The sequence below is a fragment of the Aotus nancymaae genome, unplaced genomic scaffold (genome assembly GCF_030222135.1).
Source record: "Aotus nancymaae isolate 86718 unplaced genomic scaffold, 86718_ANA_hifiasm-v0.15.2.pri h1tg000040l, whole genome shotgun sequence".
Taxonomy (NCBI): Eukaryota; Metazoa; Chordata; class Mammalia; order Primates; family Aotidae; genus Aotus; species Aotus nancymaae.
Genome location: NW_026988454.1, coordinates 104,959,346 through 104,986,323, shown reverse-complemented (window position 1 = coordinate 104,986,323; position 26,978 = coordinate 104,959,346). Strand labels below are relative to the sequence as shown.

General features: G+C 38.7%; 1 protein-coding gene and 1 non-coding gene across 5 annotated transcripts in view; one reads left to right on the top strand and one right to left on the bottom strand.

Annotated features, from left to right (window-relative positions):
* Positions 1-26,978, top strand: part of PRIM2 (DNA primase subunit 2) — a 462,179-nt gene that overhangs the window by 396,978 nt on the left and 38,223 nt on the right. For all 4 annotated transcript variants that reach the window (XM_064360945.1, XM_012441560.2, XM_012441561.2 and 1 more), the window contains exon 11: positions 25,949-26,075. In XM_064360945.1, coding sequence (XP_064217015.1) covers positions 25,949-26,075 — 127 coding nt within the window. The remainder of the gene's footprint in view (positions 1-25,948; positions 26,076-26,978) is intronic.
* LOC135268561 (small nucleolar RNA SNORA70) lies at positions 1,531-1,665 on the bottom strand. The gene has a single exon (XR_010336866.1). It is a non-coding gene; the product is annotated as a small nucleolar RNA SNORA70 (small nucleolar RNA).

Sequence of the window (26,978 nt, the reverse complement as noted above, 5' to 3'; positions counted from 1 at the left end):
CATTGTCAAGTTAATAGTCAATAAATAAGGTAGTAATTTCTATCACACTAAATAGTGATTTTTATCTGTTGAATTGTAAAATGTACCCAGACATGAAAACGGAGGCTGTTAGACTGCTGAACACAACTATGTTGTATTTGCTTTTTCTAATGCATTGCGACAAGCCATTCTGTATCCTTCACTACACATAGTAAATAGCTGAGAGGTGTTATGATTCGGTAAATGAGCTCTGGATAGGGAATCAACAGACCTAGACTGGAGTTTTAGATTTGCTGTGGAGAGACTCTGTTATTCAGCTGGCCATCACCAAATATAAATAAGTTAACTATTCCTACATACTTAAATGATATTGTGAAAAGAAATAAGGTAATGACCAAGTGGGTGGAAAATTTACTCTTGAGGAGTGAGAATTGATATATAAAATATAGGTAGTTTTAATATTCATTTTAATTCAATCTGTATTTTTTTGATTAAGATATTACAGACTTCAAAACTTTTGATACATTTTAAAGTGTATTAAATTGTCTGATTTTTTTTTTTTTTTTTTTTGAGATGGAGTGTTGCTCTTGTTGCCCAGCCTGGAGTACAGTGGCATGATCTAGGCTCACTGCAACCTCCGCCTCCTGGGTTCAAGCGATTTTCCTGCCTCAGCCTCCCAAATAGCTGGGATTACAGGCACACAACACCACACTTGGCTAATTTTGTATTTTTAGTAGAGATAGGGTTTCACCATGTTGACGAGACTGGTCTCAAACTCCTGAGTTCAGGTGATTCACCCGCCTTAGCCTCCCAAATGCTGGGATTACAGGCGTGAGCCACCACACCCAGCCTAAATTGTCTGATTTAGTCTGCACTCAGTTTATTTTTCCCAACTGTTCTTTTAGCCATGCTTATGATAATATACCATTGATATTTTAATTTTTTTTTTTTCTTGAGACGGAGTTTCAATCTGTCAGCCAGGCTGGAGTGCAGTGGCAGGATCTTGACTCACTGCAACCTCTGTCTCCCATCTCAAGCGATTCTCCTGTCTCAGCCTCCCAAGTAGCTGGGACTGCAGGTGCGTGCCACCACGCCCGGCTAATTTTTTTTGTGTGTGTTTATTTTCTTTTTGGGCAGGAAGTAAATTTATTGGTTCATATTACAAGGGGGCAGCACAGTGGAAACCCTCATGAGTGCAGGGCCCGCCACTTGTCCAGAGGGCCACGATTGGGGATGTACTTAACCCCACAGCCATCTGGGATGAGCCACTTCTCAGCCACCATGTCTTCAAATTCATCGGCACTGAACTTGGTGAAGTCCCACTTCTTTGAGATGTGGATCTTCTGGTGGTCAGGGAACTTGAACTTGGCCCTGCACAGGGCCTCAATCACATGCTCCTTGTTCTGCAGCTTGGTGCGGATGGACATGATCACTTGGCCAATTTGAACCCTGGCCACAGTGCCCTGGGGCTTTCCAAAGGCACCTCGCATGCCTGTCTGGAGCCTACATTGGGGTAGTGCAAGGTGAGACACATGAACATACATCTGGAAGGCCTGTCTCCAAGGTCCCCTAGAGCAACCCATACAAGAAACAGGCTGCATACACTATCAAGGAAGCTGCTGTTTGCAGCCATTGCACACTGGGCCCCCATGAGGAAAGGAACCCAGTCGGCTTAACTCGCTACAGACTTTTTGTGTTTTTAATAGAGATGGGGTTTCACGATGTTAGCCAGGATTGTCTCGATCTCCTGACCTCGTTATCCTCCCACCACAGTCTCCTAAGGTGCTGGGATTATAGGCATGAGCCACTGAGCCAGGCCGATATTTTAATTTTTAAGTTAAATTCCTATAAATAAATATGTGAGAGATTTGTTAGGATATTTAAATCATCTTCTAACATTTAAAATTATGTGCTTTAAAAAAAAATTTTAGGTTGTAGAATTGGGGAAAAATGCAATTTGTTTTATCTACTTTTTCTATTAGCATGTTTCCAGTGTATAGTTCATTCAAAGGGGGGATAGTGTGGCAAAACAAATTCAGTTTCTTAATGATAAATCACATTAAAGTTCAGAAGTAAACAGATAACCTGAAGCCTGACAATGAAGTTTACATAGCTCTCCCTTGGTAGAGCCGTCTTCCTGCACTGCAGAGAACACAGTCCATCAATAATTTAATTCAGTTACATTTGGTTATAAGAAAGGAACCACTTTGTTTAGAGGCTTAATTCTGATTCTTTATCATAATTCACAAAGTGAAGTAACCTGTCATTACTGTGATGCCTGTAACGTATTACTAAAAGGGAAAAGGGGGAAGCATTTCTTTTCCGTCATGAACATTTTATTTCTCAGATATTTCTATAGGGCTTGATATGCACCTTCTTTGTATTAAATATTTATATGGTGTTTATGTAGGTAAATGGTTTAATGTTGCAAGTTGCAAGGAAAAAAACACTAAGACATCTGAAAATTCCCCTCTTATCTGTATTAGGTATCTTTGAATTATGTAATAAAACAACTATGCCTATTGAAGTTAAATGACCTTTGTTACAAATTCATCTTTTTCATACTTCATATTGGGTAGCATAGCAGTATATTGTAATTTGTATAGTTTTATAAGACTTGCTGGATGTCACAGTAAATTTAAATGGCTTTATTTAAATATACAGAAATTTGCCTTTTTGATGGAAAAGCATGTTTCCCCAAAACTGCATATTTTAAGCAAATTGAAAATTGCCACTAGATTCTAAATATAGCCTCTGCTGTTTTTTAGCATTGCTGCCACTTTAAAATTTTACTCTAGTTTTAGAAGAGATTACTTCTGTTTCTTGGGTGAATACATGCCTGTGTGCATCCTCATGGTAACATGGTTAAAAGAACTGAACAAGTCATAACAAGGTTTCAGTCCTGACACAACATCTTACTGTGCGCATTTGAACGTTTCACTTAATCTTTTGAAGTCTCAATTTCCTAGGCTGTAAAATAGGGATATTCATACTACCTTTGCCGAGTTGTTAGGAGAATCAAATTAGGTAATCTGTGTTGTACTTGGTCATTGCCTGGTACATAAACTTTTTTTTTTTTTTGAGACAGAGTCTTGCTCTGTGGCCCAGGCTGGAGTGCAGTGGCTCGGTTTTGGCTCACTACAACCTCTGCCTCCCGGGTTCAAGTGATTCTCCTGCCTCAGCCTCCAAGTAGCTGGAATTACAGGTGCCCACCACTGCATAGGCCCAGCTAATTTTTGTGTTTTTAGTAGAGACGGGTTTTACCATGTTGACCAGGCTGGTCTCAAACTCGTGACCTCAAGTGATCCACCTGCCTTGGCCTCCCAAAGTGCTAAGATTACAGGCATGAGCCACCATGCCCAGATAGAAACTTTTTATTTGTGAAAAAAGTTTAGACTAATGGAAAAGTTAGAAAAATAGTACAAAGAGTTACATACACTCTTCACCAAGCTTCTCCTAATATTAGCATCTTGCACAAACATTATTCACCTGTCAGAATCAACTAATTAACATTGGTACAATACTGTTAACTAGAGACTTTATTCACATTTTACCATTATTCTCACTAATGTCCTTCTGCTGTTCCGAGATCCAATCCAAGACTCCACATTGCATTTAGCTGTCATGTCTCCTTAACCTTTTCTAGTCTGTGACAATTTCTCAGTCGTTTCTTCTCTTTTCATGACCTTGATACTTTGGAAGGATACTGGTTACTTTGGGTTTGTCTGAAGTTTTCTCATGATTAGATTAGATTGAGGTTATGCATTTTTGGCAGGACAGGCATGATATTCACTTCTGATCGTATCCCTCTAAGGGCATGTGATACCAACACTTATTTATAATGATAACTTATTACTGGTGATATTAACCTTGATCACGTGGTTAAAGTGTTATCTGCTGGGTTTCTCCGCTGTAGAGTTACTATGTTCTCCTCAGAACATCTTGGGGGACATACTTTTAGACTATGTAAATGTCCTGTTCCCCCACTGATTTTTGGCATCCCTCCATGGATCTTGCCTGCAAGTATTATCACTAAGGTGCTCTGAAGGTTATTTTCTGTTTCCCTCATTCCATCTATGTTTATTACTGGAATTTTTCTGTGAGGAAAAGCTGTCCTTTCCCCCCCCCTCCATTTGTTTTTCAGTTACTTATGTTGGTGCACATTCATGGATATATATTTTATTCTATGGATTATAATCCAGTCTTTGTTGTTGATTTTGTTGTCCAAAATGTTCCAGCTTTGGCCACTAGGAGCTCTTTCACGTTGGTTCCTGTGCTTTTTTGACACACTTGCATCCTCCTTTTGAGCACATCCTCTCTGGCACCACAAGATGCTTCCGACTCATCTTGTATTTTCCCTTCCTCAGTCCTGAAATCAACCACATCTCCAAAAGGCCTTGTAAATTTGCTTAAAAAAATAAATTAGCCGTCTGTCACCTAACATACATTTTTTCTAATTCTTGATGTAGCTTTTTTTTGGATACATTTCTCTCTTGATCGCCTTCAGAAGCAGCCCTTAGGGAATTTAGTCTCAACAAGTGTGAACTATTGGTTCCTGACCTTTAGAAAAGAAACAAACCCTTGCTTACAACAGGAGGATATAGATCCATATTTTTTTCGTCCTTGAAATTGTACAGGAACAACCTGGCTTGTCACAGTAAATTGAAACTTCAGCTCATCACATTTGTCATTTCAATGCATGGTATAGTCTTCTATTATTTATGGCTACCTTTAAAATTTTTATGTAATTTTGTTCTTTTGATTGTCTGTTTTGTAGTAATGCTTAGATGACTAGAAAAGAACATGTAATCTAATTAATAAGTGAAATATCTCAAGATATTGTTGTGACTTTGTGAGAATCATTTAATCCTTTAGCAATTTAGTTTAAGAGTTATTCTGGAGCTAATTTGATAATTGACAGACTAAGTAAAAGTGTGCTAAAGATCTTGTCTCTTTTTGTACAGTTTGATTCATTTTTGACATTGATAGAAAAAAATGTATTTTAATATGCTATGAGTAACCACTAGAGGGTAGCCGTGGGTAACCAATTACTCATTTACTGCTTGCTTAAGTTGTCCTGACACAGAAAGATTGAAACTAAAGGTGGGCATGGAGAGGGAGGGTGCAGATAACAGCAAGTGGAATTTAAAAGAACCTTTTAAATGACAATATTATACAAAGTGCAGTACAAGGAGAAAAGTATTAAAATGGACAAAGTTATAGTTTTATAAGTGATAAAAGGTATAGTCTAGTAATATAAGACAATTCTAAACCTTTATACACCCAGGAATGTTCTGAAATATATCAATATATAAAAATATTTAAATATTTATATAAAAATGCTAAGTATTTCTTAACATTTATAGGATTAAGGAGTTATATCTTGTAGTCTTCTTGGTAGCTCTTCAAAACCCTAGACTTTGCTGGGTGTAATGGCTCATGCCTCTAATTTCAATAGTTTGAGAGGCCCAGAACAGAGGATTGCTTAAGGCCAAGAGTTTGAGACCCGCCTGCGCGTCGTAGCAACATCACCTGTCTACAAAAAATAAAATTGATTAATTAATTAAAAGTTTAAAAACCTTAGACTCATTGCAGATAATATTTTTACTAGGTTACAAGTAGTGTAGGGGAGAAAAGATATTTAGGTTCATGGCCGAGGCCCTATAACAAAAGACAGATTAATAAGAAAAATGCATACACATTTATTTAATATAGGTTTTACATGACATGGGAACCTTCATAAGGAAATGGAAACCTGAATAAACAGGAAAAACTATTTTTATGCTTGGTTTGATGACAACTGGTCATGGGGAAGTATTATAAGATAAAAGGGATATAATCTAATAAATTGGGGACCACCTTGCAAGGCCTATTTGTTCATATTCTTCTCTGTATCCCTGTGTCTTCAAAGATAAGGATATTTCTTTCCTCTGGGGCATCTCTGGAATGAAGTTCTTACTCAGAGGGAGGTCAAAGAATTCTTTCTAGGTTTTATAACCTGCTTTAGGGGAGGAGAGTCAATCATGAGACTGATTTTTCTTCCTTTGCTACTTCCTGAAATGCCAAAGTGCCATATTTTGGGATAGCATGTCTTGAACCTCATTTGTAATATCTTTAGACATCTTTTTGATGATCACATTAGATTTTTAAAATTCTATCAAAGTAGTCAACACTTGAAAACATTCACTGTGGATTAAAGTAGCCAGATAAGGAATTCTAGAAAAACAACAATATATTAAAAAAAAAACAATGGAGTGAAGAAAATAAATCTGGGAAAATAAGTAAATAGGGTGAAACTAATCCAGCAGAAATGAAATAAATTTGCATTTATTCTTAAAAACATTTTTAAAAATCATAATTCCTGTTTCTGTGAAGAAAAGGCAGTTTCTCTCTAGATTGGCTCTGATCATCTAACTTTTGTGCGGTCTCTGATTGCAGACTTGGATGATGTTTCAGTTTTCTTGTTTCCACGGAGTGAAAAGACCATTTATTCAAGCTGAGCCAACTATCTTGGACTAGCAAATTCTACATCACTCAGCCTGCTCCTGTGTTTTTATGGTGATACTTGTTTTATGTTGGCTCTTTACTACTGAGATAGAGACTAAATTCATCACCTTTTGAGGATTACTAAATCTAGTCTTTCAGGCTGGAAGCATGTGATTAGTAAATGTTTTACTTTATAAGTGAAGGGTTGTCTGTGGTTTCTGTCTCAAATTTTGGCAAATTATATTTGGAAGTGTTATGTCAGTGGCATTCATATCAATGAATAAAGCAGATTTTTCTAAAGTAAGGGTGCAAATTTTATCATTAATATATCCTTACTAGTGGGCATACCTGTCTGAACAGATAGCTGATTAAAATTATCTACTGTAGAACTCACCCTGACCATTTCCTCCAGGTTGAATTGTTGAAGGCCTCTGTTTAAATAGTATGTTAAGTTATAATATTTAGAGGCAGGAAGTCACTTGCTAAATCTTTTTTGGCACTGAAAGTGAACAGAGAAATCATAAGATTAGCTTTTAGTCCTCTGGTAGGAATGACCCTATGAACATACAGTACAAAAAGGACTGCGAACAGTTCAGCCAAGTAACCATTTATTGAGCAGCTGCAATTGGCTAGGCTTTGTGCTATTCGCAGGGTTTAAAGACATGAACAAGAGATGCATGAACTGGGCAATGCAGGGTCTAAGGCCTCCCTGGGACTACAGGCATGGGGCAACATGCCTAGCTAATATTTAAAATTTTTTGTCTCACTATGTTGCCCAGGCTGGTCTCAAACTTCTGGACTCAAACAGTTCTCCTGCCTGAGCCTCCCAAAGTGCTGGGATCACAGGCATGAGCCACCATGCCTCGCCCTAAGGTTCTTTTTCTACCTCACCCTGCAACTTAGGGTTAGACCCTCTGTTCCTTGTTTTACTATAAAATAATGGCGGCACCAGGTAAGATCTGAAGCCTGGTCCAGCTTTTAAATCCTAATTCTAACTGATAAGAAAACTAAATTTCCTAAGGCTCCAGATCCAGTTGCTAGTTTAATAAGCAATGGCATGTTCTGCATCATTTCCTTTCCATTTACATACATCCTTTTCTCTCATTTTGTACTTAAGTTCCTTGTCGTGTCCTCAACTTGATAATTATAGGGGATTGGAATGTGAGGAAAACTTGCCATTTGAAAGCATACTGAAACACTGTTTAGTGTTTTTTGGTTCATATTTTTGACTTCAAGTTGGCCATATTTTATTATTCTAAAGTTCTGTTAAATTAGAAACCAGATAAATAATATGAGTGACTTGTTAGAGTTACCATTTCTTTAGATAGTAGATACTTTTCTCTGGTTTTCATTGGAAATTGTTGGAATCAGAAACATTTTGTTTAACTGTGGTTCAGTGCCACTTGCAGATGACCCTTGAAGCAACTGAATGAAAGTGGGGAAGCAGCCTGTAGTTGGATGCATAACTGATAGTTGGTTATATGTGTTCATTTCTTTTCTCCATTTATAGTTTTATAATATTTTCTAGAATGTAGAAGACTAAGATTTTAATTTCAGCTTTCTCATTAAGTAACTGAAATAACTATACACCTGACTTCTCGAAACCGTAGTTTCCTCATTTATAAAATATAAATATCTAATTTGCACACCTTACAGTTAGTGAAGAGTTCAGGAAGAATCATCTTGGAATCATCTTATTAAACACTAAAGATCTGTAGAAATGTAAGCTACTGTTGTTGAAACATCACTGTGTTACCCTGTTTTTTTTTTCTAATAACAGTAATGCATTTGTACTAAATTCCCCATTAGAAATTTAGAAATGATACTCTTTAATAAATTTCTGACTGAATATAGTTAGAATGATGCAAATCACACAGCCGCAGGTGACAAATTGCCCTCAAATCTTGTTTTCTGAGTCTATTTGGGAATAGTGAATAAGATGAAACAAACCCACTACCACTACCCAGCCTACCTCTAGTATTCCTGAACAGATAGCTCTTCATTTTCCTCTGATGATTATGGCAGAGCTTTTGATACACAGCCGACCTTTCTTTTGATCTACTGACCTCACTGAACATGATCTGCCTAATGAATGGCCACATCAGTTTATATAGGGTTATTCTGTTTAATATTTACTCTGTGGATTTTTGGCATTTCACTATTTCTTTTCCATTTTCTGACAACAATGTGGTCAATGAAAATGTTAAAACTGTATCTCGACCTTGCCCCAGGAGAAATTTGGGAAAGAAACTCTGTATCCTCTGGAGTCCAGAACTGAAAATGTTCTCCATGGCTTCAGGGGAAGAGATTAAGACATGGAGATGAAGAACATATGTCCTGCATTTTTGGATGGAGCCTTCGTAATCTGTGAAATTTTATAATTTTTAACACTTTTTCAAGGGCACTCCTAGGAGTCTTCAAAGATATATTTGATTGCAAAATATACACTATTTATAAATTTCACCTTTCAAAAATGGCACTAACTAGTCTGTACAAATTTTATACAAATCATTGTAGCATACGATTATAGTATATACTTATAGTTTACAAAGAGACTGAGGTAACTTATAATTGCCTAACATAATTTAGCTAGTAGGTGGCAGAGTTAGAACCAAAATCTGTGTTATCTCTGTAACACCTTGCTGCTTCATAAGCCTGTGAAACATTCTCACCAATGAGAAGTGAATTAACTCTTACAGAGTAGAAGAAGGAATATTTAATACACCATAGGAGGTAATTTGCTGAATTAGAGTAACAGAAGCAATGTTTTCCAGTTGTGTTACAGACTTCAAATTGCTTAACTGATTTTTTTAAGGTCCTATGAGGAGTTAGAGGGAGTAACTAGATGCAGGTTTTTCTAATGAGGAAGCTGGAGGCAAAATATAAGTAATTTAAGTAATATTAAACAACACACCAGGTCTGACCTACTCAGATGGCTTTTCCTAGCTAATAGTAAAACTGACAACCTTGATAATGTTAGTAACTTTAAAGTATTGAATGCTTACTATTTTTTAAAGAAAAGTAGAGCTGGACAGTACAGCAGCTAAAGTGATAAAAACAGATTTTATTCAGGAACTATTGCAATAGAGGAAGAGAGACCTCAGTAGACAACTGGGCTTGATTCTGAATACAGCATAGACCAGTGGGGATTTGTAACCAAAGAGCAAGATGGCATTAGTGGATGAAAAATTACGGAGAGGAAAGAAACTTAAGGAGTGTGGGGATTCTGGTTAAGCCAACCTAAAACGATTCTTGCTGAAGACAGGCTGAGTGATGAGATACCAACAGGGGTATTGGAGAGTGCAGGGATGAGGAATCTGGTTAGATACTGAGGGTGATGAAATATTGAGAGTGAGCAGTTACTGAGGGTAGGGGGTTCTCTCTAAACTGACTACAAGATTCTTACTACAACTGTGCTGTGCAAAATTGAAACCAAAGGTCAAGGCCTAGTTGAGAAGAGGATTCCGACTAAAGCTTGGTCAAGGAGGGCATCTTGTCAGTTGCTCCTTTTGTTTAAGGAAATAAAGCATTATTCTTTTCTCTCAGGAATCTAAGTCCATCTTGTATTCAGTTCCTTTTCAGTAAGGACTAGCTGAGCCATCTGTTGAGACTTGGTAATGGTCTTGAGATCATGGATAGAACTTATGCCCAGTTCCTTTAGCTGTTCTAAGTCACCACCTGAGTAACCGAGATCACCTACAACAGAACCTATGATGTTCTGGATGCCTCTTTTGCTCTCTGAGAGTGAGGTGAACTGGAAGGAGTGGGTGATGGTTTTAAAGATAACTTTAAAAAAGGAAACAAATTGTGAGGAATCAAGTAGATGAAGAGATTAGTAACATGAGAGAGTTAGCAAGATCCATTCTTGTTGTCTGGTAGCAGCTAATAGGTTTGAGTTCCACGGACAACATAAGAATCACTGGGAGCTAGCCAGGAGTCATGAGTCATAAGATAATTATCTGATGGCTGAAGGTGACCAAAGAATAAACATTTTGATGATTGACAAAGGATTTATTGGAGGTGGACTGTATGTAGTTGGCTTGGGTCAGATAAATCGAGAGGGGAAATGGGGACATTTCTATTCACGTGAGGGATGCCTGGGAACCTGTAGTGGCTTGGAGGCTTTATGTTGGATTTAATGATGGCTGGAGAAATGTAATGACAAATGCTTGTTCCCAGAAAAGAACTAATGGTAAGATTATGATGGGAGTGGACATGACCCTTGCAAGGATAAACTGGAGTATATTCAGGGTTTTTTCTCATAATGAGTATTTATCTGGTTTAAAATGGAAGAAAAGAGAGGGAAGGTTATAGCAAAACAGGAATTTTGATTGCTCACAAGAATCTTGGAAATGCCAGATGTGCCCACAGTAAAGGGAGGACAGTACCCTCAGTTTGTGGCGTTATAGGAAGTGGTGACTAGTCCACCCCAGGCTTGACAACGTTTCTGTGGATGAAATAGTCTTGCTAAGAGATAAGGAAAAGGCAGAGCTGGGGGAGAAGAAGGCACTGCTAAATTTAGGGACAGAAAAATGTAAGAGAAGACTAATCTCAGATGAGGAAAAGTCATAGTGCAGGCTGTGAACCTTAAAGGTTCAAAAGCATCTTTGGATAAAGGGTCTCAGACTACTGGGTCTGGGGATGACTCCCTAATCATGGCATAGAGGAGTGAGGCAATCACCCCTCTATGAGAAATTAGGTATCCACTTCCTTTAATAGCCCACAAGATCCATAAGCCTCTCAGTTATTTTGTTTCAGAAAGAGGAAAATGATGAATAGTAGAAGCTCTGCCTGTGAAGATAATTTTACCTGCAGCTGAAATACCATGACCCAGATATTGAACACACAGAATAATTAAACTTTTCCTCTAGAAACTGTGTGGTCCTTTCTTGCTGTTGCCTTAAGAAAGTATTCAGTGTCCTAAAGGGAGTTATCATAACTGAAAGTGCTTAGGAGGAGGTCATTTACATAGCGGATTAAAGTGGAGTCTCCTGGGAATTTTAAGTCCATCAAATAGGTGCATGAGAAATATGTAGGGCCTTAGTAAATTATTGGGGCATAACAGTCCAGGTGTATTGTTTATTTTCCCAGGTGAAGGCAAAGAAGTAGTGAGATTCTTTATGAAGGGGAATGTTATGAAAGACAGAACACAAATTGATGACCATGAAATATTACTTGTTGGAAGAGATGACAGACAGGATAGTGTTAGGATTAGGCACCAAGGGAAATCTTGATTTGACGATGTTATTGATAAATCTTGGAAAAGAACTGATATCCTTTCCTACTTGACTTTTTAATAGCCAAGTGGGAGTAATGCATAGATTAGAAGTGGAGACTTAGGCCGGGCGTCGTGGCTCCCGCCTGTAATCCTAGCACTTTGGGAAGCTGAGGCGGGCAGATCACGAGGTCAAGAGATCAAGACCATCCTGGCCAACATGGTGAAACCCCATCTCTACTAAAAATACAAAAAAATTAGCTGGGCATGGTGGCACGCACCTGTGGTCTCAGCTACTAGGGAGGCTGAGGCGGAAGAATCTCTTGAACCCAGGAGGCGGAGGTTGCAGTGAGCTGAGATTGTGCCACTGCACTCCAGCCTGGCGACAGAGCAAGACTCCGTCTCAAAAAAAAAAAAAAGAAGTGGGGACTTATGTTTAACAGGCCTTTCATTATCAGGGAAGCAACCTTTAGTCCTTATGGTTTTAAATGATACTGGGGCATCATGGGGAGAGGCAGGGAAGGATCTGTTTGTATCTTATATGGGTTCTGTATCCCATATACCTTAGAGAATTTTAATAGTTTGCTTACATCTTCATTTTAAGTAGATAGGTTGAAGTGGGCAAAGGAACTGTCTGCTTGGGGGAAGTCAGACAAAACCATTAGGGGACATAGACATGAAGAGGGGAACTCAGGGGCCTGTAGAAAGAGTCTGGCAGGAATTTTTGTACCTCCATCCATGAGAAGATACTTTCCACACAGGTTTACTGGGGTAGTGGCTGAGTAGAAAATTATCTTGACCTTTAGAGGGAGGTCCCATAGAAATATGAGGATGAGCTCGGGGTAAAGCATCAAAACCCACCACTGGTAAAGTTTGGTGACTCTGGGGAATGGGACAGGAAACGAGGTATTGAGGATAGAATGTGTTGCTCTGGTATTGATGAGAGACATGGTAGGATGCCCTTTAACTTGTAACATTTTTTTTCTTCAATCAAGTTTAGTAGTAGTTGAGGGCATTGGGACATTTACTTCTTTGGAGGAAAATACACAATCCTCTGGTGAGGGGGAACTAGGGTTTTTCCCTCCTCTTGAGCATGGGGCATTTCCAGGACCAGTGTCTTTTTCCTCATGATATCGGCACATTGTTCAAATCACTGGGAGCCTTCATTGTGGATCGTGCTGTGAGTTAAATTTTTCAGGTTATTCCAGTTGTCTTAACTGCAGTGCCATAAGCTTGCATTGTGTATTTTCCAATGTTTTTGAAATACTATTATCATATTATTGGGCTAATGTCTGGAGCCTAGATATGTATACATTTTGTTAATATTTTTCTGTAAAGTGTCATGGAGCTCTGGCCTGAAACCATTTACAAAGATTGCATAGCTTGACCAGAGGCTGTTTGGAAAGTCAGTTCCACCCCCGAATGGTCTTTCCATGTTGTCTTTAATTGATGGTGACAATTAAAGCCACAGTTTCATTAGTTTGTTATTTTCAGTGTTAGATATGTGACCAATCAATTTTAATGGGATAGATTTGACAGATGGCTCCTAGTAATTTCTTACTTCTCTCAGGGTATCAGGGTAGCCTCAGACCCTTGAAGATTGTCAGAAATAGTGGTCCATTTCGCTTTTTCAAAGCAAAGGGAGGCCTTTCTAAGGCCAACTAACAGGCATATAAGTTGATTTAAGTCAGGGAATCCCAGAGAGTACACACCTAGAATGATTCTAAATTTTTCAACAAACCTTTCTGTTTCTTTTCTATGGTTAGGAAAGTATGTAGTGATAGGATGTAATTCCAATCTAGACCAAGGTTTAAATGTTCTCTCTTCTATTTGAGAACAGGTACTGGCTGATCCTGGGCTTCATCTGAAGGAGATGGAGGCCAGTGAACCTTATGGTTACAGGGAAGTGAGTGGTGGAGGAGGGGGCAGGTGGTGGAAGAGACTCTGGGAGAGAAGGCTATAAAAGAGAGCTGGGAGGAGAATTTAGAGGTGCTGTTGAGAGCTCTAGGAACTTTACTGAGTCAGAAAAAGTTTTCTAAAGACTGTGTTAAAAAGCCTCAATAGTTTGAATGAGACTTCAATTATTTAGCTGTTTTGGCTTCCTAATACCAAGTGAAATAAGCAGACCACTGTGCATCCAAAAGTTTTGTTCTTTTTTGCTCTAGGGCTCTTTTTAGATGAACTAATTTGGGGATATACCAGCAGCCCCAGAAGGGCCACCATAGTTGAGGAGAGTTTTTGGTAAGGTTTTGCCAGTGAGAAAGCAAGCAGACAGTATTAGAATTACTGTGGCAAAGCAGGAGTTTGAGAAGGTGAGGTTTCAACTGAGAAGTTGCCATAGGAGAAGCAGGATTACACACACAGAACAGAGAGGCCTCATAAACAGCAGGGAAAAAATTCCAGCCCAGGAGTTGGGGGGTGGATCCCCACTGGGAAAAACAGCTAGGGAAAGTCCTCATCCCAGGAGACAAAACTCCAGGAAAAATTTTCCAGCCAAGAGCCAAGCTCAGGAGTCAGGGAGTGAATGTCTACTTGACACAGTGAACCCCAGAAAGAAAGACTTCTAGCTGAGTAGATGCCTTTCAAACCAAAAAGTCTGAGCCTCTGACCCAGCTTCAGACAATGTAATCTGAACCTTAATCAAAATCTGTCCTCACTGTGCTTCAATGAACATTTAACTGGAGCACTGGATACTGGTGTCACTCACCACCAGATACCCAGAAAGCAAGCAGACTGAAGGCAAAGTCTTAGTGTGTGCTGAGAGATTGGTTATTGTGTCCAGGGGTCCAATGGTGATTCAGATCCAGATCTGAATTATGGACCAAAAACTGTTAAAGAAAAATCAGAGATAGTGGTTAAAATGGTAAAAACAGATTTTATTCAGGAAAAGCTGCAATAGGGGAAGGGATCACAGTATAGAACTGGGCTTAATTCCATATAGAGATCATGGACAAGTGGGGATTCTTAATTCTAAATAGAGAGCAGGGTAGGGTTGGGGGGTCAGTGAATGGAAAATTAAGAGGAAAGAAACATCACAAGTAAGGGGATTCTGGTTAAACAGAACTAACAGGATTCTTGCTGCAGGTTGGCCAGGTGATAAGATACCAGTGGTGGCAGTGAGGAATTTGATCAGATATTGAGGGTGATCTCAATATCGGGGGAGTTCTTACTAAACTGACTTTGTAAGATTCCTGTTACAACTGGGGGATGTAAAGAGGAACACACAAGTCCAAAGGTCAAGGCTTAGTTGAGATGAGGATTTAGAAGAGCCTGACCAAAGTTTGGTCAAGGAGAGCATTTCATCACTGTGTACAGGACCCTATACCAAGTACTTTATGAAAATGAGCTAATCCCCAAGCCAACCGTATGTGTTAGATATAACTCCTTTTTTACATAAAAGAGAAGTGTTGCAGAGAAGTTTAGTAACCTGTTGAAGGTCACACAGCTAGCATGTAGTAGAGACAATATTTAAACTTGAGTATCAGACTTCAAAGCCCTTGGTTTAACCAGTAGTATTTACTGCCTCCTGGACTCCCTGGGGCCTCCACATCTCCTTCAGTGTGTTGTTTGGTTAGAATATGTGTGATGTTCCAGTGATCTCTAAGAGTTAAACTGTGTTTTAAGTTAAGAGTTAAAGGGAAGTATTTGGAATCTATAGGTGACTGATTACAACTTTAGTCTTATACATAGTAATTGAGCAATTTAGTTACATAAGAATTTAAAAGGGGGCACTGTATATTAAATGCCTGTAAAATCATTCTGGCTATTAAAATTATACATAAGACTTCAAGGTAGTGACTCAAGACAATATAATCAATAGGTCAAAAAATTATAGCAAGAATGTGTGCTAAGAAAAGCCCATAGGATGGTTTCATGCCCTTTTCCTCTGGCAGGTTCATTTATATGTGTGACCCTGATGCTGAGCTTGAGTTTCTTTTAGTACTTATTGTAACTAATCTTCACGGGACCTGCTTCTAATGATTTTGGTATGCTAAATTCTGGGCACTGGTGAGTAATAATGAGGTCACTTTGTAGTTTAGCAGACTCTCCCTTTCTTTCTTTTAATATGTAAATTAGAGTTCCAAATTCTTGCAGGTAAGAAACACCTGTCACTAAAAAAGGTTAAAATGTCTTCCTTAAGAAATGTTGTATCTGGCTTTTATTAAAAAGCCAAAAGTTAATAGGTGATGGCTAGATTGTAGAGAAAAGGGAACCCTCTTAAACACTGCTGGTGAGAATGCAAATTAGTTCAGCCCCTGAGGAAATCCCCAGTTTGGAGATTTCTCAAACTAAAGTAGAGTTACCATTCTGCCCAAGAATCTCATTACTGGGTATATACCCAAAGGAAAATAAATTGTTCTACCAAAAAGACACCTGCTCTTTTATGTTTATCACAGCACTACACAATAGCAAAGACATGAAATCAACCCAGGTACCCATCAAAAGTGGATTAGATCAAGAAAAAGTGGCACATATATATCAAGGAATACTACATAGACATAAAAAGAACAAAATCATGTCATTTACAGCAGCATGGATGCAGCTGGAGGTCATTATCCTAAGTGAATTAACACAGGAACAGAAAATCAAATACTGCATGTTCTCACTTATAAGTGGGAGCTAAACACTGGGTACACATAAATATGGGAATAAAAGACACTGGGGACCTAGAGCTGGGAGAGAGGGAGAAGAAGGGTTGAAAAACTACCTACTGGGTACTTTGTTCACTACTTGGGTGATGGGATCACTAAAAGCCCTAATAGCTTCAGGCACTATAACTGTGTAACAAACCTGCATGTGTAAGAAAATAAATTTTAAAATTAAAAAATTTTAAATGCCATATCCTTATGGGGATTTCTACACACACATATATATGGCTCCTTTGCCTCATTTCGGTCAAGATGATGTTCCTTTTTGAATATAAATCTCTCTCTAAAGGATACTTTCTAACCATTCTCACTTTATTGTTTAAGGCGACCTTGCATAATGAAGTTTTTGTTGCTTTGAAAATAGGAGTAGCAGACCAGGGATGGTGGCCTGCACCTTGTAATCCAAGCACTTTGGGATGCTGAGGAAGGTGGATCACCTGAGGTCAGGAGTTTGAGACCTTTCTGGCCAACATGCAACATGTGAAACCCCGTCTCTACTAAAAATACAAAAACTAGCCAGACGTGGTGGAGGGTGCTTGTAATCCCAGCTACTCGGGAGGCAGAGGCAGGAGAATGACTTGAACCTGGGAGGTGGGGTTGCAGTGAACCAAGATCACACCACTGTACTCCAGCTTGGGTGACAGAGCAAGACTCTATCTCAAAAAGAAAAGAAAATAGGAGTAATATTTAGTCTTGTATTTTTTTTCCTTGTAAGAAAGACTTTATTTTAAGGAAGACCATTCATTCACTGTCCATCTCAGCAAAGAGATGTTTACATCATAGTGTCTGAATAGATTTGGGCATAAATACTTTAAATGTAATAAGGTCACTAGACCCTGGTTGGGCCCTTCTGTCACAACAGAAGACAAAGTTGTGAAAGAGGCTCTGAGAACAGGGTTGGAACAGGATAAAGATGTGCCTGCTTTATAATTTTTCTTGAGATCGATCATTAACATAATGCCTCTGAAAGGGCTGTCTTTGGTAGAAACGTGTATTGGTGTATTGCCAATGCCACAGCCAGGATGTCTGGACTAATTTGGAAGGTTGCAAACTGCCACTTACCCACCTTCAGACCTGTCTTGACTTTCTGTCCTTTCCCCACACTGAATAGAGTAGGTGGGAAGAGCCTAGACAGAAATGTATGTTTTCCTTTTACTTCTTTCTCCTTTTTTTTTTTTTTTTGAGACAGAATTTCACGCTTGTCACCCAGGCTGTAGTGCAATGGGGCCATCTCAGCTCACTGCAACCTCTGTCTCCCGGGTTCAAGCAATTCTCCTGCTTCAGCCTCCCGTGTAGCTGGGATTACAGGTGTGTGCCACCATACCCAGCTAGTTTTTGTGTTAGAAGAGATAGGGTTTCACCATGTTGGCAAGGCTGGTCTCGAACTCCTGACCTCAGGTGATCCACCCACTTTGGCATCCCAAAGTGCTAGGATTACAGGCATGAGCCACTGTGCCCGGCCTTCCTACCTCTTTTTATATCGAATGCTTTGAGATTTTCCTTTGAGTCATGGATATGAAGACCTAGAAAGTATTTGCTAAAAAATATCTCCCAGTAAGTACAGTTTCTGTACAATATTTCTCAAATTTGAAAATCGGAAAACCAGAGATGACAATTTGTGTGATAAATACATGGATAGTTTGAAAGCTAAGTAAGATCCAGGTTTCATTTATTTTTATTTTTTTCTTGTTTCCAGTAGGGTTGGAAAGATCTAAATTTTAGACATATGTATACAAAGGCAGTAAATACTTTGGAAAGAAGAGGGAAGTTAATACTTCTGACTTTTCTCTTTTAGAGAGATTAGCTTTCCATTATTTTAACAGAATAGCTTACCAAAATGGTCTTTCCCTGTTTTGTGATGAACATACAGAAATCTGGTATCTAAATTCAATTCCTACATAAAAGTTTTCACAAAAAGATTGATTATAGTTCATGGTTTATGACTACAGAAACAAATAGAAGTTGTTTAGATTTCAATGTTCTTGTTTTCACCAGTGAAATTAATGATGACCTGAAAGTTTTTCTTCTTTTTCGAAAGTTTTCTTTTAGCTGAAATGCTGTTTCCCTGGTTGTTGATTACTTATGGACTGCTAGCAGTTGTGACCACATAAACTAAAAGTTTAAGCATTCTCTTTTTAATAGAAATTGGCAAGCTGATTCTAAAATTTATATGTAAATGCAAGGATGTAGAATAGCCAAAATAAGCTTGAAAATGCACAACTAGGACTTACTTATCTTTGAAAGTTACTTTAAAGCTATTGTAATCAAGACAGTGGGTTATTGGCAAAAGGATAGACATATAGATCAATGGGATCCAATTGGATCTGATCCAGTCAGAGTCCAAAAATAGAGCTACACATATGTGGTCAAATTTGATGAGGATGCCAAAGTGATTTAATGGGAAAAAGAAAGTGTCTTCAACATATGGTGTTGGGAAAGGTGTTTCTCCACGTGCAGAATAAAAAGGAACTTTGATTCCTACCTTAGACCACAGACAAAAATTAACTTGAGATGAATTGGGACCTAAACTTAAAAGCTAAAGCATTATAGCTTCTAAAGGACAACATAAAAATATATTTGCCATTTACCTTATGACACAGAGAGCACTACCATTAAAAAGTTCATAAATTGGACTTCATCAAAAATAAAAACACCTACCTGCTCAGCAGAAGATAACATCAAGTATATAAGTATTTGTTACACCTGTATTTGACAAAAGGCTTATGTCCAGAATATATAAAGAATTATTCAATTATAGAATGATTAAGAGAAGGCAATCAAAATTTTTAAATGGCAAAAGATTTGAACAGATATTCCATAAAATAGGGAATATCACTGGTCAAAAAGCACATGAAAAAGTGCTCATCATCATTAGTCATCAGGGAAATGCAAAGTAAGATACTGTTGCCTACCCACTAGCATGGCTAAGATTAACAAAATTGATAATACCAAATGTTGGGGAGAATGTGGAACTCTCAGTGATTGCTGGTGCGGATGTAAAATAGTACAAGTACTCTGAAGAATTTTTGGCAGGAATTACACTTCTATGTATCTATCCCAGAGAAATGAAAGTATATACCTATGGAAGTTATATGTAAGAATGTTCAGCCAGGCGCATAGCTGATGGCTATAATCCCATTGAGAGGCCAAGGCGGGTGGATCACCTGAGGTCAGGAGTTTGAGACCAGCTTGGCCAATATAGTGAAACCCCATCTCTACTAAAAATACAAAAATCAGCTGGGCATGATGGCATGTGCCTGTAATCCCAGCTACATGGGAGGCTGAGGCAGGAGAATCACTTGAACCGAGGAGGTGGAGGTTGCAATGAGCCGAGATCGCATCATTGCACTCCAGCCTGGACAACAAGAGTGAAACTCTGTCTCAGGAAACAAAAAAAAAAGGAATGTTCATGGCCACTTTATTGAAAATAGCCAAAAACTGTAAAAGCCCAGTGTGTATGGTAGAAAAAAAACAGTTTTCTCCTACTGTACTCTCAACACAGAGTTTTACATCACATAGGCTGAGCATTTATTAACTCATTTTCCAGCCCCCTCCTTTTCCTCAACACGGAGAATATAGTGACCAGATGTGTGGATTTTTCCCACACTGACCAGTTCTCTGACAGTAGCTGGATAGCCTATGTTCAATTTACTTCTGACAGTAACCAGAGTTAGGGCAGCTCTCTCATGGATTAAGGGCTTAGTCTTACAAGAGTGTGCCCTACTTGATATACCAATTGCCAGCAGTAGGTTCCCAGATTATCCACAACTTCTGACCAGTTTGGCTACAAGTGGGAGGTTACCACAACCCCCTTCTCAGGCTTAGGAATGTGCAAGAGCATGTCACAGAACTCTGGGGAACACTTACATTTATCAGTTTATTATAAAGGATATTTTAAAGGATACAGGTGAACAACCAAAGAAGTACTCTGGGTAAGTTATGTGGGAAGTGACATGGACCTTCCATGCCCTCTCTGGGTGTTGCATCCTCCCATCACCTCCATGTGTTTAGCACCCCAGAAGCTCTCCAAACCCTGTAGTTTAGGGATTTTTTTTTTTCGGAGATGGAATCTTGCTCTGTCCACAGGCTAGAGTTCAATGACGGCATCTTGGCTCACTGCAACCTCCGTCTCCTGGGTTCAAGTGATTCTCCTGCCTCAGCCTTCCAAATAACTGGGATTACAGGCGCCTGCCATCACACCCGGCTAATTTTTGTATTTTTAGTAGAGACAGGGTTTCACCATTTTGGGCAGGCTGGTCTTGAACTCCTGACCTCGTGACACACCCACCTCAGCCTCCCAAAGTGCTAGGATTACAGGCGTGAGCCACCGCGCCTGGCCAATTTAGGGATTTTTATGGAGGCTTCATCACGTAGGCTGAGCATTTAGTAACTCATTTTCCAGCCCCCTCCTTTTCCTGGAGGATGGGATAGTGCAGCTGAAAGTTCCAGGCTTCTAATCATGGCCTTGTCTTTCTGGTGACCAGTCCCCATCCAGGATCCCACCAAGAGTCCCCTCATTAGAACCAAAGACACTCTTATCAATGCCCAGGAAGTTCCAAGGGATTAGCAGCTCTGTCAGAAACTGGGGCCACAGACCAAATATTAGAACAAAAGATGCACCTAGCATCCTTCTTGCTCAGGAAATTACTAGAGTTTTGGGAACTCTATGCGAGGAACCAGGGGTAGGGAACAAATATACACATTTCTTATTATATCACAGTATCACATCCAGGTATCCATCAGCAAGAACCTAGATAAGCAGTCTGTTATATCCATTCAGTAGAACACAGCTCAGCAATAAAAAGGAACAAACTGCTGATACATGTAATGGCATGGATAAATCTCAAAAGCATTAAAGGACATGAAAGAAGCCAGACACAAAACACTTTATACTGTATGATTCCATAGATATAAAGTTACAGAATAACTAAAACTAATCTGTGGTGAAAAAATCAGATCAGTAATTGCTTCTGGTTGTGGAGGGAAGGGAAGATAGAATGTTGAGAAGAAGCAAGAGGTAATTCTATAGGTTGATGGAAATGTTCTACATTCTGATAGGGGCATAGGTTATATGGGTATAGTCACTTGCCCAAACCAATCAAACTATAGACTTAAGTTATGTGCATTTTGCTATATTTAAATTATAATCTCAAATTTAAAAATCTCACACAAAAAATAGCAAAGTATTTTCCCATCTCTTATTTTGACTCTCTCATTCCCTTAAAGTATTGGACAACCCAGTCCCACTATACTGAGCCAATTTTTGAAAGGAAAGTAAAATTTATTTTATTATTTTTTAATGTGTCCACTATACTCTTTAGAGGGCATCATTTAAACTCTTTTTCAGTCTTTGTTGTTGTTGTTATAGCGAAGAATAAAAGCTATCAAGGACAAAAACAGAACAGCAGTGTAAAGTTGGAATGATTTGGCAAGTTTTTGAAGTTATTTAATCCTGATAAGTTAAAATCCCTTGAAGCACATTTATGCATTCATCCTTGCGGCCAGCTACTGATTATTTGCTCTTTCATTCAAGTGAAGGTTACTGAGCACCTCCTATGAGTAGATGTTCTATCCAATACTAAGTGGGCATGCTAGGGTGAGTCTACAACCAAGTCCCTGCCCTTAGGGCATTCCTAGTTTAGAAGTGATAAATACAAAAATAAATTCTATTGCAACAAGAAAGGTACAGCACTGTACAAACTGCTGCTGTGCGTTCTTTTGAGAAAGCAACGTCTTCTGCCTTGGGTGCTTGGGAAGATTCCACAGAGGAAGTGGCATTTGAGCCAGTTTGTATGAATAGTTAGAGTTGTGGATAGGAGTTGGAAGAAGGAGGACCTATTAAGAAGGTGACTAGAAATTTAGTTGAATAGTTCAGTGAGTCTTTTATCCTCCTAAACCTTTAGGTAAAGGTTCTGCAAAAGTCTTTTGCAGTAGCATAGTCAGTGTTTAAACTTGGACACCAACATATTTTTCTTTTTTTCCCTCACCAATAGCAGCTAATGTTTATTGAGAACAAAGGATGTGACAGGTACTCTGCTTAATATTTTAATTTAATCTTCATAGTAATTTAATGCATTAATATTACTGTCCCTATGGATTAGCAAAATTTAGGATTGAAATAACACCCTTTATAAATGGACAGGCTGAGAATTCTCTCCTAGGTTTCTTTGCCTCCAAAGCCTGGGATCTTCAAAAAGCCTACTATTTGTGTGTTGCTCTTAGTATGAGCCTAGAGAAAGAAAGCCAAGGGCAGCTCCAAAGTGTCTTGGGGTCACATAAAAGAGCGGGGATTTACCTGCTTTCCAAAATATGGCCTGCCCACCTTTTGTATTTATTTATTTTTTTTTTTGAGACGGAGTTTCGCTCTCGTTACCCAGACTGGAGTGCAATGATGGCGCGATCTTGGCTCACCGCAACCTCCGCCTCCTGGGTTCAGGCAATTCTCCTGCCTCAGCCTCCTGGGTAGCTGGGATTACAGGCATGTGCCACCATGCCCAGCTAATTTTTTGTATTAGTAGAGACAGGGTTTCACCATGTTGACCAGGATGGTCTCGATCTCTTGACCTCGTGATCCACCCGCCTCGGCCTCCCAAAGTGCTGGAATTACAGGCCTTTTGTATTTTTTTAAAGTTTCAGTTCATTGCCAGTATGTATAATTATTTATAAATTCAAAATAATCTTTTTATTTTTATTCCTATCTACATGATACTTTTTTGGTATTATGCTTAGTAATTTCATGTATGAAAAATTGCCAAAGAATCATTCTCTAAGCTTTCTAGAGTATTCATTTTATAAGTTAAAGGATCATGGCAGCAAAAACTATAAGCTCTTTATAGCCATTTTACTCTAATTATTAGACTGAGAACCTTGAAGAATTTGCCCTTTGAAAATGACTTGTTATTTGAGCAATCTGGCTTCTCACTATTTAACAAGTGTTGCTTCAAGTATCCTGTAGGAACATTTGATGTGCTCCACAGCCACTCACAGCTTCTGATAATTTTGTTTGTGAAAGCCTTGATAGATCCCTGAGTGGTAGTTTAAGATTGTGCTCCAGTATAAAAGTGGCAAAGTTTGTCTTTTAAACAAACATGTATTTTTTGTCAGGGTAGAAGATACATTTTTGTCTAAATCTGTCATTTGCCATACTCTAAAATTCATTTTAGAAACTTGGTTTTAGATTTATAATTTTTGCCCAAATGACTGCTTAACATAGGACACCTACCCTAATCCCTCCCTCTTTCCCAGGAAAGTTGGGTTTTTGTCCAAGATTCCACCAGTATTGATTATTTCCTCTTGCCAGATACCTTGTCAGAGGTACATTGTCTGCTTTTGGTTGACCAATGGGGTATGGGTTGTTATGCCAGGTGGGTGTCACCTAATAGTGGAATCAGAAAATCATCAACCAAGGGCCCAGCATAGTGGCTCACATCTGCAATCCCAGAGCTTTAGGAGGTTAAGGTGGGAGGATTGCTTGAGGCCAGAAGTATGAGACCAGACTGGACAACATAGCAAGTCCCTGCCTGGTGGCACACACCTAATGTAGCCACAGCACTCAGGAGGCTGAGGTGGGAAGATCACTTGAGCTCAGTAATTTGAGGTTATAGTGAGCTATGATCATGGCATTGTACTCCACTCAGGGCAGCACAGCAATATTTGGTCTCTAAAAAAGTTAAAAAATAAATTTAAAAAGTCATCAGCCATCAGGCATTGGAAAACATTTAATGGAAGCAGAATAATGGGATGGTAGCCTTCCTAATGCTATAGTAGAACAAGGAGTACTTCACATTCACATAGTTCATTTTTTTTCTTCCTTCATACATGCTGGTACTGAAGAGGGTGCAAAGATCTAACAGACAGATGTTACCTAAAGGAGTTTATGGTCGTGGAAGAACTAATCACCTTTGTGAATATGTGATTAATAGAAAATAGCATGATAACCTGTCATAAAAGAAGTATAGTTAAGTGCCATAAAAATCAAATATGTGGCCAGGCGCAGTGGCTCACGCCTGTAATCCCAGCACTTTGGGAGGCCGAGGCGGGTGGATCACGAGGTCAAGAGATCGAGACCATCCTGGTCAACATGGTGAAACCCCGTCTCTACTAAAAATACGAAAAATTAGCTGGGCATGGTGGTGCGTGCTTGTAATCCCAGCTACTCAGGAGGCTGAGGCAGGAGAATTGCCTGAACCCGGGAGGCAGAGGTTGCAGTGAGCCGAGATCGCGCCATTGCACTCCAGCCTGGGTAACAAGAGCAAAACTCTGTCTCAAAAAAAAAAATCAAATATGTTATTAAGGAGGTATAGATATGAGTATAGGTAAAATGCTATTGAAATATGTAGGAAGAAGAGATTACTTCTGATTTCAGACTTTAAAAGGAAGTGTCATGTATAATGGAGTCTGAAAGAGAGAAGTTATATCTTAAAAAAATTTAACTGGAAGCTATTATTTAAAAATATATCATTTTTTCTTATTACTAAGAAAGTGTGGTATTATGGACAGAACATGGGCTTTGGAATCAGACTTGTCTGTACATGTCTGCCATTATTAATAACTGTCACACATCACATTGCTTCATTCTTTGAACTTCAGTTTTCTTAAGTTTAGCGTCATAGAAGATGTGTGATGATCTAAATTATTAAATGGGATTATATTTTTAAAAGCACCTAGCAAAATGCCTGGCACCTGGTCACTATTCATTATATGCTGGTTCGTTTTGTTCTCCTGTCTGACCCATTTCAAAGTCCCTTCTGTCTCATTAGCTTGTTTTATGAACATGGAGGCAAGGATTCTGGGTAGGACGCAGTTGTAGCATTTCATTCCTTAAGCATTTGTTGATTACTTTGTGTAGTGGAAATCCAGAGGAAGGGATGATGTTGATGATGATGATTGTTATTATATTTTGAGACAGGGTCTCACTATATTGCCCAGGCTGAAGTGCAGTGGCACAATCATGGCTCACTGCAGCCTCAACCTCTCGGGCTCAAGCAATGATTCTGCCTCAGGCTCCTGAGTAGCTCGGACCACAGGTGCACGCAACCATGCCCAGCTAGTTTTTAATTTTTTTTGTGGAGATGGGGTCTCACTATGTTGCCCAGGCTTGTCTTGAACTCCTGGGCTCAAGCGATCCTCTTGTCTTAGCCTCCTAAAGTGCTGGGATTACAGGCATGAGCCATTGCACCTGGCCTAGGATTAACTGTGTTAGTAGACATTTCAGAAGTACAATGGGTAGATATGGGAATTCACGGAGAATTAGGGGAAGGTGGACAGAAAAGAGGCTAACCTGATGTTCTTCTAATATGATCTTTGGAATCAAACTAAGAAGGGCAAATTGGTTATTCTTCTCAGGAAAAAATTTTCTGTATCTTTAAACATGCAGGTAATATTTGCTGTCTTCCCCCGAGAAATTTGTTTTCTATAAGTTTTGTACCTTTTTTTAAAAAAATTATTTGTATCATAAAGGACCCAAATAATATATATGGCATGAATATACATCTGCCCAAGAATGCTGAATTTATTCTATAAAATAATCACTTTGCACTCTTTGATTCTAGCTTGCGTTGCTGACCTCACTAGTATAATTATTGGCTGACTTTCTCTTTTTTCTTTTTCTCCCAATCAGTTTGATAAAGGTTACTCTTATAACATCCGTCATAGCTTTGGAAAGGAAGGCAGGAGGACAGACTATACACCTTTCAGTTGCTTGAAGATCATCCTATCCAATCCACCAAGCCACGGGGATTATCATGGTAAGTGCTTCCAGTGGATATGCTGGCCAAATACAGAAATCTAAGAGCTCCTTTGGAAACACTGAAACAATGTAATGACTTTTTGCATTACTGTCAGGACCTAGTTTGTAGCTTATGTCAGTCATCACTGTCAAGCTAGAGCTCCATTACTCTTACAGCAATTTGTCTTATTACTGAACTAGGTCAGGCCAGAGAAATTCATTCAGCTACACTTCAGTTTGTGCTGGATTAGGCTTTTCAGTTCTCAATTTCCTCCTTTCTGCTGTTCTGTCTCTCTCTTCTGCAGTTTGTTCTGCAAGTGTCTTAGAGGGTTGATATAAGTTTTACAGAGCTTTTTGAAATTAGAATATTCTAATTTTGGAATAGTAGATTAATATTCCAAAGGCTAACTACTAAGGAAAAGTGTGGGTTTTTTTTTTCTTATCATCATCATCATCTGATTAACCAAAAAGATTAAATGGGCAATTTAACACGCCATGGTATCAGCCATAACTATCAATTTTCCTGAGTTAGTTAAAAAGAAAAACAGAACATCTCATTTGTTTGGTATGTCCAAGAATGATTTAATAGTTCATATCAGTAAATTTTCTGGATTACCAAAGATTACTATAGTATGTGTCAAAAGTTCTTTTGTTTTAGAATACTAAATGAAACACTTTTCAAAAGACTGCACAATTTCGGGCTGTTAAAGATAATCATAAAAAATATTTTTAGAAAGACATTCCATGTGTCCAAAGCAGTAAAAAATACCTATACATTCATTAGTTAATAGATGAAGAGGTGGCCAGCACTAGTTTTAGACAGGTAGATAGGCAGATAGTTAGATAGATAGGTAGGTAGGTAGACAGACAGACAGACAGATATCTATCTATCTATGTATTTTTTTTTTTTTTTTTTTTTTTG